Raw genomic sequence first — 16,408 nt, forward strand, 5'->3', positions numbered from 1 at the left:
GTTAATATTAATTGGAATTGCATTTTATTTCTGTAAAATACTGTAAAAACAAGTGAAATAAAAAATTTCCCGAATATTATTAGTAAAAATATAATCACATTATAATTTCATGGTTTTTGTAGGTAAAAAACCTTCCCTTTCCATGTTACATTAATATTGTCATCCTCTGGGCATCTTTTGATTACAGATGAAATGAGCAGGCCTTTGGTACACTTAATAATTTTATAATCAAGGAAGGCAGTTATGGTTGACGACTTTCCGAAAAATAAAAATATCCATCAGAATATAACTGAATGGGCCTGCTGCAATTTGATGTTTCCGATGTTCCTCGCCGCATAATTGCCGTGGAATCGTCGCCGCTCTCTCCGTAGTCGTGAGAGTGTCGTTAAGCTGCCGCAGAACGTCGTTCGCTCTAATTGTTGCCGAGCGCATCCGATTTGATGCAACTTGGAAATTGCTTCTCGGTCGAATCTCCACCGTCTGGCGTAACAACAAAACGCCGAGAGAGAAAGATAATAATCTGAATTTGCGCGACGACGCGCGGCGAAACGACGCGAGTTTAATTACGAATGCTTGTGTACATTTATGCGTTCGCTACAAAGGCCGCCGACGGCTAAATGCGATCGTAAAGCACCGCGCCATTCTCATCCTACTCGCGAATACTCATCTAATTATCCAACGCTGGAGGCAACACTATTCGGCGCGCTCTCAGAATATGGCAAAATAATTTGAAACCAGACGCGAGTGCGGTGCCGTGAAATAGTCGGGCTCATGAAGACGGGAGAAACATACAAAATACAAGAGGGCTGAAATTTAGATTGTCCTCCTCTATATAAAAAAAACGAAGTTTATAAAAATAGAATTCTAGTTTTATTTTTTTTTTTAATTTCCCCCCTTTTTTTGCAAAATCGAAAAAATTTTAACGAATTAATTTTTAATAATTTGCGTGAATCATGTAAGTCGTGCATTGTTGTGTAGTTTTTGGCTTTGGTGGTTCCCGTACAGCCAGATCGGTCTGTGGTTAAAAAACGTTCAAAGTATCCAAATTTAATTGAGGAAAATTGCTTAAAGTTCATGCAAATCAATGTATTTTTGCCTATTCTGCGAAGAGAGTAAGCTATAGAGAGGATATAAAGTGGATTGACGTTGTGAGCAGCAGCTTTTAGCACACAGTGCTTTATACAATTTTTTTTTTAATTTGAATTTCGCGCTCTCGACTTGACTTTTCCCACCACCTCGGAAAACACAGCTGGACCATGCAGGGCCAGGGCAGATCGAGTGCAGGATTAGCTCCAATCAGTCCAATCGTGGGAGATCAGAACTTGAGTTGACTCAATTTACGGGTTCAGTCGGGACTTTTGTTTGTTGTTTTGTGAAAACTCCGAGGAAAATCAAGATTTTTCTTTGTGCAAGTTTAGTGGATGTTGCTGCGGCTTCAAGTTTCATCATCAATTAATGTAGATCACTGCTTCAAGGTAAGATCGAGCTTACTTTATGAAACTAAAATTCCTTATGAATTTCATGAAATTCAGTCTATAGATATTCTTGAAATTTTTATAGCAATCTTGAAAAGGTGGATATAATTTAGTGAAATTTGAATTTAAATTGAAAAATCAAAGTTGGGCAGAAGAACAGGCCGCTGAATAAGGGAAAGGGAAAATAATTCAGTCTCGCACACACATGTGGCGTTGCGAGAGTTCAGACGTCAAAAAACACAGCCGAGCAAATTTACATGGCCCAAGCGGAAGGAGAAGGGCTGTGAAATTAAATGCCATAATAAATGTGAGTTTCTTGTTTCACAAAAGCAGGCGGACATGCCGGCGGCGGCGGCGGCAAGGGGAACACGGATTGTCTTCTCTCGGCTGCATACATTGCGACGAGCGGAGAGGAATGTGCTCGGTGTACATATGAAATCAGAGCAAAAGAGCCGCTCTTTGTCGTGTGTGCCATGCACAGGGGCATTTAAATGTAAAAACACGCGCCCAGGGCTCCGGCTGAGCGCACCCGAGAGCCGCCACGATTTGTTCGTTCGAACCGGCGTCGCTTTTACGTACCCTGGCCGCGTGACCAGAATAAATTTCCTCTCTTTTTACAGCACCAAAAGGTCCGAAAACGCACCCTCTCTTCTCCCATACGGCAGGGTTGCTCTCAACCTGTCCTCCCGTTGCCGGAAAAGTGCCAACAGAAAACGAAACAATTTTGTACCGGTTCCATGTCATGTGATCTCCTATTGGTAAATATTCAATATTTGCAGCATAGTAACAATTCAGTTGAGACTGGAGAAAACTAAAGAAATATTAAACTTTTAGATTTTAAAATTTTTATAAATTCAAATGAAGATATTTTATTAAACACTATATTTTATTTGCTCATATATCTCTATAATATTTGTACAAGATCATTGCACAAGATTTATATGTATTTTATTTTCATCCAATTCTAAATGAATCAAATTAATTGTTAGTTAATTTCATTACATATAAGAACCAAAATCGAACAACTCTTCTTATTTTTATCTCAGTATTCTGGAATGTTGCTGGTTCTATAATTAGATTTTTTTCTATTATTTCACTGAAACGATTTTCGGATATATATTTTACAGACCTTAATATTACAATATTACTTATTGTTGTGTTTCTTGTAACATTTTTCTCATGTTTTCCATATTTTACTCAATTTTACTTATATAATAATAATAATTATTATTTTAAAAATGACAATAGTGGTGCATTCCAATTAAAACGAGGCTTGCTTGGGAAAAATGAAATCAATTTCCTTTTTTCAACTTTGTTAGTTTTTTTTCAAAATGATCTATGATGTAAGATTAATGAAATAATGAACATGATTGAAACTAGAAATACCTAATAAAATATGAACAAAATTTAAGAATTTTAAATGGTTAAAAAATAGCGCATAAAAATCTTCACAATTAGAATTAAAATTGCTCAATAGAATTAAGGAAAAGTTAAAATCACATAATAAATTTTGATTCAATTCATATTATTTCATTTTTTCTCCATTTTTAAGTTTACCCAAAAAGGAAATAAATAAATAAACGCATAATTATATAATAATTTATGTTATGTTTTTCTTGCTAAAATATCAGTTTTGAATTATACTAGCCTTTAGTTAAAATAATCAATATTCAAGTTGAAAACAAATAAACGGTAAGATTTGAATTTTCGAGTAATCACAATAACAATTTAAAAAATTTCCAACTCAAGACATCATTGAATTCTTAAATTGTTTATCTCTGAGCAAAATACGACGAATGCGACTGGAATTATAACCTGAGCCTGCTGGCATTATATGAAGTTTATTTTGGCGTAATCCATCTCGCGCGATTGTGGCCCCCTATACCTGCGGAGGCTGGAGGGCTGGTGGCGGGGTTGCGTGCGAGACTTTGGTAAATGCCGCACGTACGCTTAATAAGAGGATCCAGAGGTAAAAGGCAAACAGCCCGCGGAAACGCAGAAAGCTAACGAGCTACTTGAACTCGGCTGAGCCGCACGTAGGTAAATAAATAAATGCTCTGTGTTGCCTGCGAACACACTCCCGACAAGCGTTTGCATAACGAACAGACCTCACAACTCTCGCAGCAACCGACCGAGCAAAGAAAAAACTCTTCAGATGCAATTTCACTTTTGATCCGAAGCGATTTCCACGCCCCACGCCAGTTTCTGTGGGGGTGCATTTTTCAAAACGGAGAGAGAGGGTGAAGCTGTTTATCGAAGGCACCGAATTTTGACATTCAACTTCTGTGTTCAAAAGGGTGGCTTAATTTTCAAGTTCCTTGAGAGTAAATGGTCTCTCAGCGTGTGGTTAATTTGAACCGACCAAAGTATCCTCAAAAGGTTGTTGAATTTTTTAAAGCTTATTTTAGCACTTTTTAATGAAATTCAGATCAATGTGCCTAGTAAATTTTAAATCTTTTATTAGTTCATACTTCATAATGGAAATTAGTTTTGTAATAGAGAATTTGTATTCAAATCCCATTGAAGTGTGTAATTTAATGTAATTTTTTAGAAAAAAAAAATTTTAAAATTTGTAGCTGATATTTTATTGTAAACTGTAAAGCATATTATAAAGTACATTGCAATAAAATAAAAAAATACAAAAAATTGAAACTTACGTATTTACATAATGGTTTGCGTTATGAGAACTTCTGCCTGTCTAAAAAGCTGTGCCAACAAACGCTCCTACTATATAATTTTCTTTTTCTTTCCGGTGCAAATTACAAATAATTCTTGCCACCCTTTCGTGAGCAAACAGATGCATTTCTCACTTTTTTGCCAAATAAATTCAGTCTTGCTGAAGTTACTATGGAGTTCAGCAGGACGCTTCCCTTTCTCCGGTTCTACGGCTTGTCCGTCCCCAGCATGAAGGCGTCCGGACTCCTGGAGTGGCTGCTGGACGCCTTCCTCACCCAGGAATTCCTCGTTATGATCTTTTTGGTGGTTTTCAAAGCCGTCTCAGACGACAAGGTCACCGTGCTAGACGTTTCCACAGCTTTTTACTACACGGCCCTTGGTCTGCAGACGACCAACCTACGCATCTTTTTTAGCGCCAACAGGGCAAAACTCATGACGCTCATTCAAGATTTTGATGGTATTTGCACATTCACTAAAGTCATGGAAATTTGGAACCTTTGTTGTTTTAATGCAAACCCTCAACTGTAGAATTTGTATTGTTCAGTTGCAAATTATAATTAATTGATCATTATCTGAAATTATTTATAAATTCAAAATAATAAACTTTATCGCAGACAGGTGAACGCAAAGTTGTGAAACGGGAACCATGTAATATTGCTGCCTCAACCTTTTGTTTCTAAAGTACTGACATTTTTGGGGGCAAAAAGTAATTACAACCGTTTCTGATTCTCTCAGTCAAGAAAGTTTTAGTATTGGCTAAAATTGCTTTTGCATTCTTTCTGATGAAAATTTAAAGCTAGAGTGTTTTAATAATGCGATCGTACGGAAAAAGTGGTTTCAGAATTTGATCTGCCGGCGCTGAGAAGGCATGAGCAGCAAATGAAAAGCAACTCCATCAAACTGAGCACCCGCTTTTTGATCTGCCTCGTCGCCCACAACCTGATCATGAACGTGGCTGCACTCACATGGCCTCTCGCTCGCATGTGATTTTATTCTTCGCAAGTCAAAACAAAGTAAAAAAAAACTGCATTTATTTTAGCTTGATCGTGAAGCAAATGGGTCCGAGCGAGCACCCTCTGATGAACAAGGAAAAAGACCAGCTTTTTTTGTATAATATCTGGTGGCCGACGGACGCACGCCAAACTCCCACCTACTTCTACCTCGCAGCATGGACCGGTGAATTTTTCATCTTTCAAAATAACCATGCATTGTTGAATTAATTATAATTAGCTTTGAGCCTGATCGTCCAAACGGGTGCCGCCACCGGTTCGAACATTTTTCTTTCAAATTTGATGGTTTGCGTCTCTAAAAGAGCGGAGTTTCTGAAGGACACAGCGACCATCGCGCTGGCCAACGGCCCGTCCTTTAAGAAGGTGCCCTTGCGAATGAGGCAGTGGATCAGATACCACCAGTACTACATCAGGTTATATAAAATCAAGATTTATTTTTATAAATTTAAACCGCCGGAATTAAGTCTAGTGCACAAAATAAATCTGGTGTGCGGCTTCACTGTGATGCTGGACCATATCTGCTCTATCTACCGCCTAGTCCACTTTGGCTATATTTTAACAAACGTAATTTCACTCTTAAGGAAATATCTAAAAAAAAAAAATTCTCTATTATTAAATTTATTTCTCAATTTAGTTTTCCACCTACGGAACAAGCTACTATACCTTAGTACCCATTTCTAACGCACTGTTCAACTTGCTGGTGCAAGCCCTGGCCGGCCAACAGGTCATCAACAAGGTATTGCAGCATTATTTTATTCTAGCCGAACATTTGCTACATTTATTTCTCTTGTAGTGCGTCGAACTGAACAAGACGGTGGTCAGGGTTGCGAACAACAATCTCCGTAGCGCTGAAGGCCAACTCAGGAACACCCTGAAAACACTCAAGGCCAGGTGCTCGTGCGGGGTCGTTGAAAAAATCACTGGCGTTGACCTTTTCGTCGTTTCGGTGCATTCTCTTTTCAAAGTGGGCATAATTATTATTTTAGCACGTGGTGATTTAAAACAATTTAATAAAACTCTGGCATTTCAGGAGATCAGCCTTGTGGTGAGCGTGCTTTTAGTTGTGTCACAACTTGGATAGATTTTCCTGAAGCATTTCACTTAATTTATAATACTTTCATTTAATATCGGTATAATTTAAGAATTCATAAATTACAATCCACACGACTTATTTGATAATATTTATCAAATGGGTGTGAAAATTTTGGTTGTAACTATCAAATGAGTAAAAAATATTGTAACATAAAGCACAAAAAATAGCAAACAATTAAAGTTTTTGCACTTAAATGCAACATGTGTGTAAATTTCAGTAGAAAAATATTTGTTAATTAACAATGCTTGACTAATTAAAATGAGAAATTGCAAATACGTATTTGTTCATCTTCATTTTGTTAAATTAAAAAATTATAAATTTTTAAGCCCAAGTCAATTTACAAAAGTAGAATGTCTGTTGAAAATTATGAGCGTGTTGTGTCGTACTAATTAAATTAACTGGTTTAGTTTTCGGAGACAAAACAAAGTGTTTATTTAATCTCCAAACAACCTTCACGGTCCCTTTGATTAAGATTATGCAGTCAATTTTTTCTTTTACTTTTCTTCTGTTGATCGCAGAGAACATGTAATTTCATCTTCCTTTTGAGTTCACCTCTCTGTGCATTTCCACCACTCAATCATTTCTCAAAGGTGTGTTTCCTCACACGCAATATTCAATTAAACTCGTTCTCGCTTGTGGGAGTGCTTGTACGTGGCAATTTCCTTTAGTTAATCAAAAATTGTAGCAGAGAAAAAAGTAAATGAGTGAAATTTAAATCCGCGCATTCCATCACCGCTCTAAATTAAATCTGGCTAAAAGCGAGCATAAAAACTTTGAATTGTTTATATATTCACGGTGCGGGCGCGAGCGCAAAAAGTACAAAGATAAAAACAGGTCTGTGAATGGAGGGATGAACGCGTGTCCCATTTCGGATGTGCAACAGCGAGCGTTGCCATGACGACGCCCCATCTCTCTCCGTCCGCCCGCGGCCCGAGAGCACGCGCGCTCCATGTTCTCCGTTTGTAGAGCTACCTTTGTATGTGTGCATGCTAAATTCGGTACATAAAAGCGTCGTCGTCGACGGCACACACACACACACACATACACACAATAAGCATAACAAAATTATATAATCGATAACGCGCGCTGCGAGTAGAGTTTGACACAGTGAGTTACAGGGGGAGGATCCGTAATGGCGCATTTAAAGACGTTTCATTTGTCATCTGATTGCATTATGATTGCGCAGCAACCCTTCCTTCTCCCCCATTTCTCTCCTCTCGCTGCGCGCCTGATGAGATCAACTCGATCTGCCCACGAGCCAAGTTCGTTTTATTATATAAAGAGAGAGACGCTTCCAATTAATTTGGCAAACGAGAAAGAGAGAGAAAGACCGAATCAAACGAGCGGAATGCCAATAATAAACGGCCCCGAACGCTACGTCGCTCTTCATATTAGCAAAATTACCAGGAAGAAAGAACAAGGAAAATTAGACAGTTAATTGTTTTTTAATTAAACTACCCGTAGCTGTTAAAATCGTAAATTAAACGTTTTTGTATCATTAATGTATGAAAATTTCCCTAAAATGTAACTAATTACATTTTCGTGGAAAAGGGCTATAATTAATATCCTGAATCTGAAATTAAATTTGAAATTTTGTTATTAAAAGTTTGAAATTTATACTGAATTTGAATTTAAAAATTTAAATTAGATTACTTCCAGAACAAATGATACAATACGGCTGATATAATAAAAGCTACAAGGATTTACAAGGAATTTTTCTTACTAAATTCAATTTGTTAGTATATGAAGCCCTATAATTTAATTTATCATAACGCTAAATAGATCTTTCAATAAAAAAATGACTTGAAATATACCAAAAGTTTAACTTAAATCAACCAGGTGCTTGGAATTTTAGATACGAGCCAAAATTGTGTTTTCACTTTAATATTCCTTTTAACAACTGTTGGTTTTGGTCGCTCTCGGTGGTTCGTCCTGCTTTTCCTCGCCTTTTTACTTTTTGCTCGCAGTGGGAATTTGGCCAACCCCTTGGTCGGCGAAAAGAACTCGCCCGCCGTCGCCGCTTTTAGCAAGTGCAAAGAAAGAAGGAAAAGCTTTAAACGACATTTTAACTGGGAGACTAATGAGTTTTGTATCCTCGAACGGTTCTGCCAAAAGGAGCGAGCGAACGGGAGGGGTAGGTGGGAGGGGGTGCGGGGGGGGCAGGAAGGAAATAAGAAAAGATAAAAGTGAGGCTCTCTCTTGCCTAGTGAATTAGAAAAGCAAAGGCGGGCGCCGGTTTTAAAATACACGGCCAGAGAGAGCGAGCGAGCGAGCAGGAGCACAAAGCAAAGCAAGCCATTCACCGACTAAGGAGCCAATTAGCCGCGACGAGAGCGTTCCTTGGCCTTGCCGTATTCTCGACGCGACCCACAATAAACCAAATTTCGCCCAAGAAGGCTCCTCAACTGAAAGTTGCGCCCACTGTTATTTCTCTTGTGATCTGCAGGGCATTAGGCAGTACACTAGATTCCAGGAATTTCAAGTGTTGGAAAAAATCATCTCACACTCTAGAAACCAAAGCGTCTCGTTGCTCATTAATAATCAGCAAAACAACGTGCAAAATTTTCTGTTGTTGAAGTTCCATTAATTAATGAAATTGATTAAATTGTAAATTATTGTTTGGTCAAAAAATATGGTTTCCCGAAATCCTTGATGAGTTTTAACAAATTCATTTTGACAATATTTAAAACTGTTGCATATTATTATGTTCAATTTTTATTTTTTATGAGGATGTTGATATATCATTTAAAGTGTGTATAGAGATGTAAAACGAAAAGGATGAAGATTTAAATTCAATTCAAATTTCCTTTGCAAGACGAGTTTGTGCAGAACCGCAAGCAAACATCAGCCCGGGAAGACTAAATTTCAGGTTTATATTACCTCTGAACCTGCTCTGAACTGAAACAATCATTGAGCAGTATAAAGTCTGATAAAAACGTAATTTATTAAGGTAACAAAAAAATTGATAAATTAAATTATAATTTTATTTTTACGTTTAAATATGATAAATGCTCTTGATATTGAATTTTTTTCACTGATCCGCATCAATTAAATTCCAGAACGAACGGTGATGGTCTCTTCGTCCTACCTTAACAGTTAATTGGTAATTTTTTTTTTTGTAATATCGCAAATTTGTTTATTTTTCCGTCGTGCTAGACTAATTTGACCCTACTAGCGTTAATGTTGATAGTCTCATTGTCCTATGTATATCTAGAACCGATAAAAAGTTGAAAAATTAATTTTTACTTCTGAAAATAAACCTCAGCAGAAATTTATTAGATTTTTATACTTTTGGTTCTTTCAAAAATTTATTTAACGTGTGCCAGTGAGCCTATTTTTGGCACCTGCAATCATAAATAATTGTCTTTTTATAGTGAAACTTAATATATGAGTCTTTTTCAATTTTATCTGCTTAAATTAGCATTTTTTTAGAAACATCCACAAACCTCAACAAAATAATTCAAATGTACCAGATTAATCACTGCAACTGCTATGTGTTTTTTTAACTTTTATTAATAAAAAATAGTCTGATATCTAATGCAATGTCACCCTTTAAGTAAAAAATGGAATTGCTCTCAAGGTTTAATTATGTTCTCTCTGAGGAGGAAAACTACTTTTGTGCCGGCGGCAAAGGCGCAAATAAATGATGACTTGGCAATAATGGCTCTGTAATTACTCCCGTGACTGTTGCAGTGGCAAAACTTCTTCTTCTTTTCCTGAACGGCGCTGCAAGTTCGCGACCCCGACTTTTGTTGGAATAAGAAGTTAGCAAGTAAGTTGCACTTGATGCCGATTTAATTGCCGAGGACAGAACTCAACGAGAAGTATGAGTGGGATTCAAAGATTTTGCCATTTTTTATTTTTACTTGGCGTCTCGAGAAACAAAGGGTCGTGCAGTCGACTGTGAATTTAATTAGTCTGACGTTCCGCGCGTCAAAGAACGCCGACTTGTGCCTACTGATTGCGAGAGACGCGCGTGCAAATTTAATCACACAAACAAACATACACGCTTAGAGAGTGAAATGCGAACTCGGGTCTTTTGTTGTTGCATGCTAATGAGATGACAACCGCCGAAGTTTGTAGACAATGACACACGCCGCGCATCATATCTCGCAGCATAATAATAATGACGAAACTTCACCTCGTCGTCCCATAGAGAGAGAGTCAAACTTTGGTCCGACGCTATGGATTCTGAGAAAGCTCTCGAATTGGCTTAGTGCAGCAGAGAGCAAACCCTTGCTCGTTACATAGGAATGACCAAAGAGATGGACTTGCCAACAATTAATGGAAAAGTTTTAGTCGGTCAAAATTATATAATGTTTCTCTAGCCGGCCTCAAAACTTATTTTACTGGCTAAAGATGAAGAGGAAGGGAAAATACAAATTTTCGTTGATTAAACTGGAATTTATTATGATTATGATTATAAATAATTAAGATACCATTGAAATTTTCTATGTAAAGATAGAGTTCAAAAGTTTTAGGAAAACCATTTGAAGAAAAGTTTCTCTTCAAATAAAATATTGTGCCTACTGCCTTCATTATTTTTACTTTTTTTAATCAAACAGGTTTCTTTGACATTTAAAATTCTATTTTTTCGCTGGCTTGCAGCATCTTCTCTTTATTTTAATTTCTTTTTATTAAGTTCCAGAGCAATGAATTTATAAAATGTATAAAGTCCGCTACAAATTCACACCATTTTTTAAGTTTGAGGAATACTTTCCATTAAATAATTAATTTTCCTTCTTTTCAAGTCTTGACTATTTTGTCCTTATCAAATTGCAAATGAAACAAAAGTCATTAACCAACAGTGCTACTAAATTTCCACACAGACCGACTCTGAATGCAATTATAAAAAGTTAACAAATCTCATCTAAATGATAAAAATTACCCATTTTTGGCTCTAACCACATTAAACATTGTGCCAACTTTATTCGAAATAACCCTCCATTTACTCTTGATATGAAAACTCGTGTAAAATGTATTGCTTCAGAACTTGAGTCTTGTGTATAAAAACCGAATACATTTGCCTTGTTCCTGAACTCAAATGAGAACGGTAGGTGCCATCAAAAAGTTTTGGTCGACACAGAAAAGCGCCGGCTCACTTTTGGCAGCGAGCATTTTTGGTATGCAAATTTCTGGACGCTGAAATGCAAATTGCCGGCTGATTATCATAGTTTAGGAAGGCGCGAAAGCAGGCAGCTAGCGGCGGGCGATGATGTAGCGCCGGGGCCAATTATTCGCGAGCACATTTGAATTGTTGATGAGTTAATCCGGCGCTGCTGCAGCACGAGACGCTCGCGCTGTGTGTGACAAAGTCGGTGGGGCGTGCAAATTATTTCTCAAATAAAATAATTGGAAACGACCTTGGAGAATCGGCGGGTCGGAAGCAAGCGGCTGCGCTGCTCTCTCAGAGAGAGAGAGACCGATTCGCTCTGCTGCGGTTTGGACCGAAAGTTTTAAACTGCCTGCGGTTTTAATCAGCGTGCAAGGGTCGGGCCGCGCCAGCTGCGCCCTTGGAAACTGTTGGCCGGAAGTCGACCGACGCACGCACAGTTTCCAAAATTAATTATATTAAAATTTTGGCTGAGTGCGCGTGGGAGATGCTTGCGATAATAAGGCACATTTTAACACCATCAAACTGATAAGTGAGGCAAAGTTTCGAGTGGTGAGGCGAAGCTTTCTTTATTTATTTGGAAAGTTGATTAATAAAATAATAATTTTGCTTCATTTTGTTTAGGATAAAAGTTTAAACTTAGCGACCGATATTTCATTAGGGAAAAACTCCAAATTCATTACTTCGCGGACTTATTAGTTTTTCATAGGTCAATTTCTTTATAGAATCTTTTACAAATTTAGTTGTTTTGTATTAAATTTCGATATACAAACTTTGCCACATTTGAGAGTAGCAAACAAAGTTTAAATTTGGAATTCTGGAAATAATTGCAAGAGCACATTTAATCATTCCAAAAAGTCAAATAAAGCCAATGTTGTGAACTCTACCTTGCATGATTTCGGTTGGTCACTAAGTTCAGGCCCTTTTTTATTCCATTCAATTGCCAAATTGATTGTTTTAGCAGTCTAGTTAATTTTGATTTATTCACTTTAGTTTAAAATAAAATGTATGATAATTATTATTAATTAAAAAAAATACAGTAATATCTTATTAATTTTATTTTAAATAAAATTTGTATTATTTTCTTACATAAATACTTATAATATTAATAAACTCTAAAATATAAAACCCTCTTAACATCGTTGAATGCTTGGTTTTAAACGAGAAATGTGTGCTTTTAGCTCTGCAGATTTAAAGAATCAAAAAGAAAGGATGGGAGAGTCAGGGATACCCGAGATTTCATTCGGTGCAGGTTGATCGGATTTTGCGTTGCGAGGAAATCAAAAGAGTATCAAGCCACTTTAATCAGAGCAGGAATGGCCCTTTCAATTTGCAAATGTGCCCTTTCAGAACGAGCAAGGACGGAGCAAAATGATCGCGAGCAGCAAAAATCACATAAGGAGCGCAGAAGAGCTAGAGCGAGATGGGAGATAAAAGCCGCCGAAGGAGGAAAGTTTAATTTATCTCATAAGACTAAAAGCCCGGCCACCGTCGTCGGAGGAGCAAAGAGAGAGGTGATATAAAAGACGAGATGGATAGATAGATGTGGGCCCCCCGAAGATGGAGCAAAACCGCCGAAATCACTTTCTCTTCAGAGAGGGAATTTAAATTTTTTTTTAAAGGGGAAAAGCCAGCGTCTTTAAAGGTTCGAGGGCGACACATTCATTAGCAGCAGGTGTCGTGGAAACGGCAATTTGGCGGGCTTTTCAATCGGGGCCCTAACGAGCGCGTTTTCGCAACGCCAGGAAATGGAACGTTTCTCGACTTGGCAGATGAGAGAAAGAAAAAGAGAAAAGGGAGACGCGCGCGCGCTTCCTTTTTGGCCCAAATGCCAGCTGGCCCGTGCAATTTAAACTTTCACAGCCAGAGCTTCTTTCTGCTCCCCACGTAGATGGCGAGCACAGCTAGTCAGACGTGCGTGCGGCGGTTGCAAAAATAAGAGAGAAATAAGAAGAAAAGCGCAGGGCTCCACGTCACAGCCACCTGCCACTTTTGACGACATGTTTACGCGCGACGGCAATCGCGCTTTTCTCCAGAACCAAATCTCATTTTGTTTCCCCCATCAAATTCATTTGTAGGGCTTTTATGACAAAACGTGCAATAACTTTAAAAAATATTTATAGATGGTTTTTCAATTTGTTATTTTATTTTTTAACTTTTTTTACTGATATTTCCCTCCATCATAGAAATGAATTATCAATTGGTTTTTTTTTTTAATTTTTAATCACCCTTTTACATCTGGCATTAATTTTCTTGTCTTTCTGTATTTTTATTTAGAATCAAAAACGTTGAAGTTTTAAAATTTTCCATTCTTAAAATCTTAGAAATGTGATTGGAAGATTCAAACCGTTTTTATTTCTTTGCCAGGTGTATTCAAATAAAATTTATTAAATTAATTTGTATTTGTTGTTGCGCGGGTTGCATAACTAAGCATTATAGGAAATTGCTTCTTTTTTAAATAAGAAGGATTAAAAAAGGTTTCAGCTTGCACAGTTTTTTTATGTCCATTATCTGGAATGTTGCCAAGCGAAACTTCAATGATTCAATAGCAACGAGAACATCCGAGTTCATTCGCCGTACTTTTCAGCTGTAGAATTTTTCTCCCGAGATAGTAAACGTTCGAACTTGCTAAACCACCCTGCTGCGATTATGTAACGCCAAACATGTACTACACGTGCTGCAGCAAAAATCGCGAGAAGTTGTTGGGCTGAAGAAGAAAAAGTGGAGAGTCAGCTGCTTTTCCGAGGCGCGCGGCTGCTGGCGTCAAGCAGATGTGAAATTGATTGACTCTCTGGATATTAAGAATCTGGCCTAGAAAAAGACCGCATACCGTTTTTTCACCCAACCCTTTTCAGAAAAGGAAGGAAAAAGTGCAGCGTGAAGATAAACCGATTGTACGCCTTTGAGGAGTCGCACCGGGTCCGCAGGAGAAAATTCCAATTAAAATCAAAAGAACGTGCTTTGCAGAGAGCGAGCCAAGGAAAGAATGGGAGCGAGGAAAAAAGCGTGTCTGCAAATTTTTTCCCGCCCTTCCGCGCGCAGCTCGTTTCCTCCCACCGACGTCGACGTCTCTCTTTTCTTTCCCTTTTCTGTCTGTTCGTTTTGCTGCGGACGGTGGATTTCAGTCTCTCTGCCAGTGACAGGTGAGATTTTTCTTTTTATATCCTCGCGTAATGAACAGTTCAATTTTTAAAATTGCTTTACAAGATATTTACTCGCTATATTAAATTGCATTTTATGTGCAATGTTTCAATTTGCCATGCTTATTAATATTTGTAGATTGTCTACTTGGAAATACATTAGTTATCTATAATTTCACTTTAAAAATGAAAACAAATCATTGGCCTTTATTTTGAACATGTAGTTCCTGAACATCAATTGTTATGTTAATGGTATACCACCCAAATTTAGGAGAAAATTCAGAATTCAACTTGGAAAAATTTCATAGCAAATCCAGAATGTCTCGAAATAACCTAAATTATGTATATTAAATGGCAAGAATATGATTTTCGGCAATTATTTATAATAGAAATAAGTAATTCTTCTAACTAAATGATGAAAGCTGTCATATTTAATTAATAATATCTTATTTAATATTGATTAAAAAGATTGCTTCGAATTGCACATTTATTTGGAAATTAGATAAACCTTTTGAAAATTGAAAATCACAGACTAACGCCTACAAATTTGAGGAAAATAGTAAAATATTGAAATAACATTTTCCAATCGTTTCTTATGCATTTAAATCAAGGATCATTTTCTGGTAAAAAATTTGATAAGATGAACGACGAACAATTTTTGATCGAAAGTTTTAAAAACGTTTAAGTTGAATGTATTTTCCCGTAAATTATTTATGTAGACTGACCTGTTTATTTTATTCTTCTGTCTAAATTGGTGTGATTGAACGTTCTTTGGTGAAATTTTTATCAGTTTTGGTGGGGCCAAATCTGAGAAAACATTACTTTAGAAAATTCCCATAATCAAAGTTAAATTTCAAAAATACAATTATCCCAATAAATTCAAATTTTCTTACTGTCTCGTGCTGTCTCGTTGGAACTGAAATCTTCAAACCATTATTAATGTAGAGAAAAATTACTATCAAAATTAATCGGGCCGTTTTTTAAAAGAGCCTCTCCTTAAATGAAAATGTATTAATTCCTAATTTTCAGGCTTGTAATTATCCGCTAAATTAAAATTAAAATTCTGGAACTTTTTAACCGCAACTCAAATGTTTATTACTGATTTTGGTATCGTAAAAGTGTGAGGCTAAAGTCGGCCACCCTAGTTTCTTGAAGAAAAGCCACTCTTTTGGCACGGAGTGGAGGAAAGGAGTGAGGTGATTTTGCATGCATTAGAGAATATCCCGGCGGTTGAGAATTTCCTGTTCGTGTGTTTGAGCGGCCTGAGAGCTTTTTCTTGTTTTTTCGCTCTCTGTTTTCGCTGGCCTCGGATCCTCCTTACTTACGCGCAGATTACCATTGCTTATTTTGCTCCCCTGCTATTTTCCTCTCGCTCATCTCTCGTTCGTCGCCGAAAGCAATTATGTTTATTGAGGAAGCCGAGATGTATCAAGCGAGCGCTGCTTTTTGCCACTAACGACCATAATTAAACACACAGCGCGCGCGCGACGCGTAACCGAGTTAGCGACGCCGCCTTTGTGCTCTCTAATCACGCGCCGCGCGCGCGTGCACCGCCATCAAGCGCCGCCAACCAAATCACCTGCCGCCTAATTGATTTCGCCTCAAAATGCAAATTTCCGTCGCTAAGCGGCTCCGGGCCATCTCGGCGTCACAACCAACAAGGCCCACTTCAATTTGCTCCGAAATTCCTCCACTCATCTTCCAAGAGAGATAACCCTTTTCTTACCAATTACTGCGGTAAACTAATTTTTTGACAATTTTCTCGCGTGATTCCCTTTTAAATTATTTTCTCCTTTACCTGCTACAAAGATTTAATTGTTTATCTTCATTATGAACTTATAATTGTTGTTAAATAGACTTGCCTTATTATTTTTTTTTTATAAGGGATGTAAACATCAGTT

The 16,408-nt window shown here is 37.4% G+C and overlaps 1 protein-coding gene across 3 annotated transcripts; it reads left to right on the plus strand.

The window, feature by feature from the left end:
* Window positions 1-1,264: 1,264 nt before the first annotated feature.
* LOC132201178 (uncharacterized) lies at window positions 1,265-6,447 on the plus strand. Of its 3 annotated transcripts, none has more exons than XM_059627138.1 (8): window positions 1,265-1,475; window positions 4,984-5,134; window positions 5,191-5,327; window positions 5,382-5,574; window positions 5,626-5,725; window positions 5,796-5,897; window positions 5,955-6,125; window positions 6,192-6,447. In XM_059627138.1, the coding sequence occupies exons 2-8, from the start codon at window positions 5,031-5,033 to the stop codon at window positions 6,240-6,242; spliced, it is 858 nt and encodes a 285-aa protein (XP_059483121.1). In that variant the 5' UTR covers window positions 1,265-1,475; window positions 4,984-5,030; the 3' UTR covers window positions 6,243-6,447. The 3 variants fall into 3 exon arrangements, with proteins under 3 accessions (XP_059483121.1, XP_059483122.1, XP_059483120.1); XM_059627139.1 differs by lacking the exon at window positions 1,265-1,475 and adding an exon at window positions 2,114-2,233; XM_059627137.1 differs by lacking the exon at window positions 1,265-1,475 and adding an exon at window positions 4,542-4,608.
* Window positions 6,448-16,408: the final 9,961 nt, after the last annotated feature.

This window comes from Neocloeon triangulifer, unplaced genomic scaffold, assembly GCF_031216515.1.
Source record: "Neocloeon triangulifer isolate White Clay Creek 2 clone unplaced genomic scaffold, ASM3121651v1 ptg000014l, whole genome shotgun sequence".
NCBI classification, from domain to species: domain Eukaryota; kingdom Metazoa; phylum Arthropoda; class Insecta; order Ephemeroptera; family Baetidae; genus Neocloeon; species Neocloeon triangulifer.

Coding starts and splice junctions, on each gene's coding strand:
- LOC132201178 (XM_059627137.1), top strand. CDS start 4,584: ATGACGCTCATTCAAGATTTTGATG. Junction 4,609..4,983: donor GCTCATTCAAGATTTTGATG/GTATTTGCACAT, acceptor GTACGGAAAAAG/TGGTTTCAGAATTTGATCTG. Junction 5,328..5,381: donor CTACCTCGCAGCATGGACCG/GTGAATTTTTCA, acceptor AATTATAATTAG/CTTTGAGCCTGATCGTCCAA.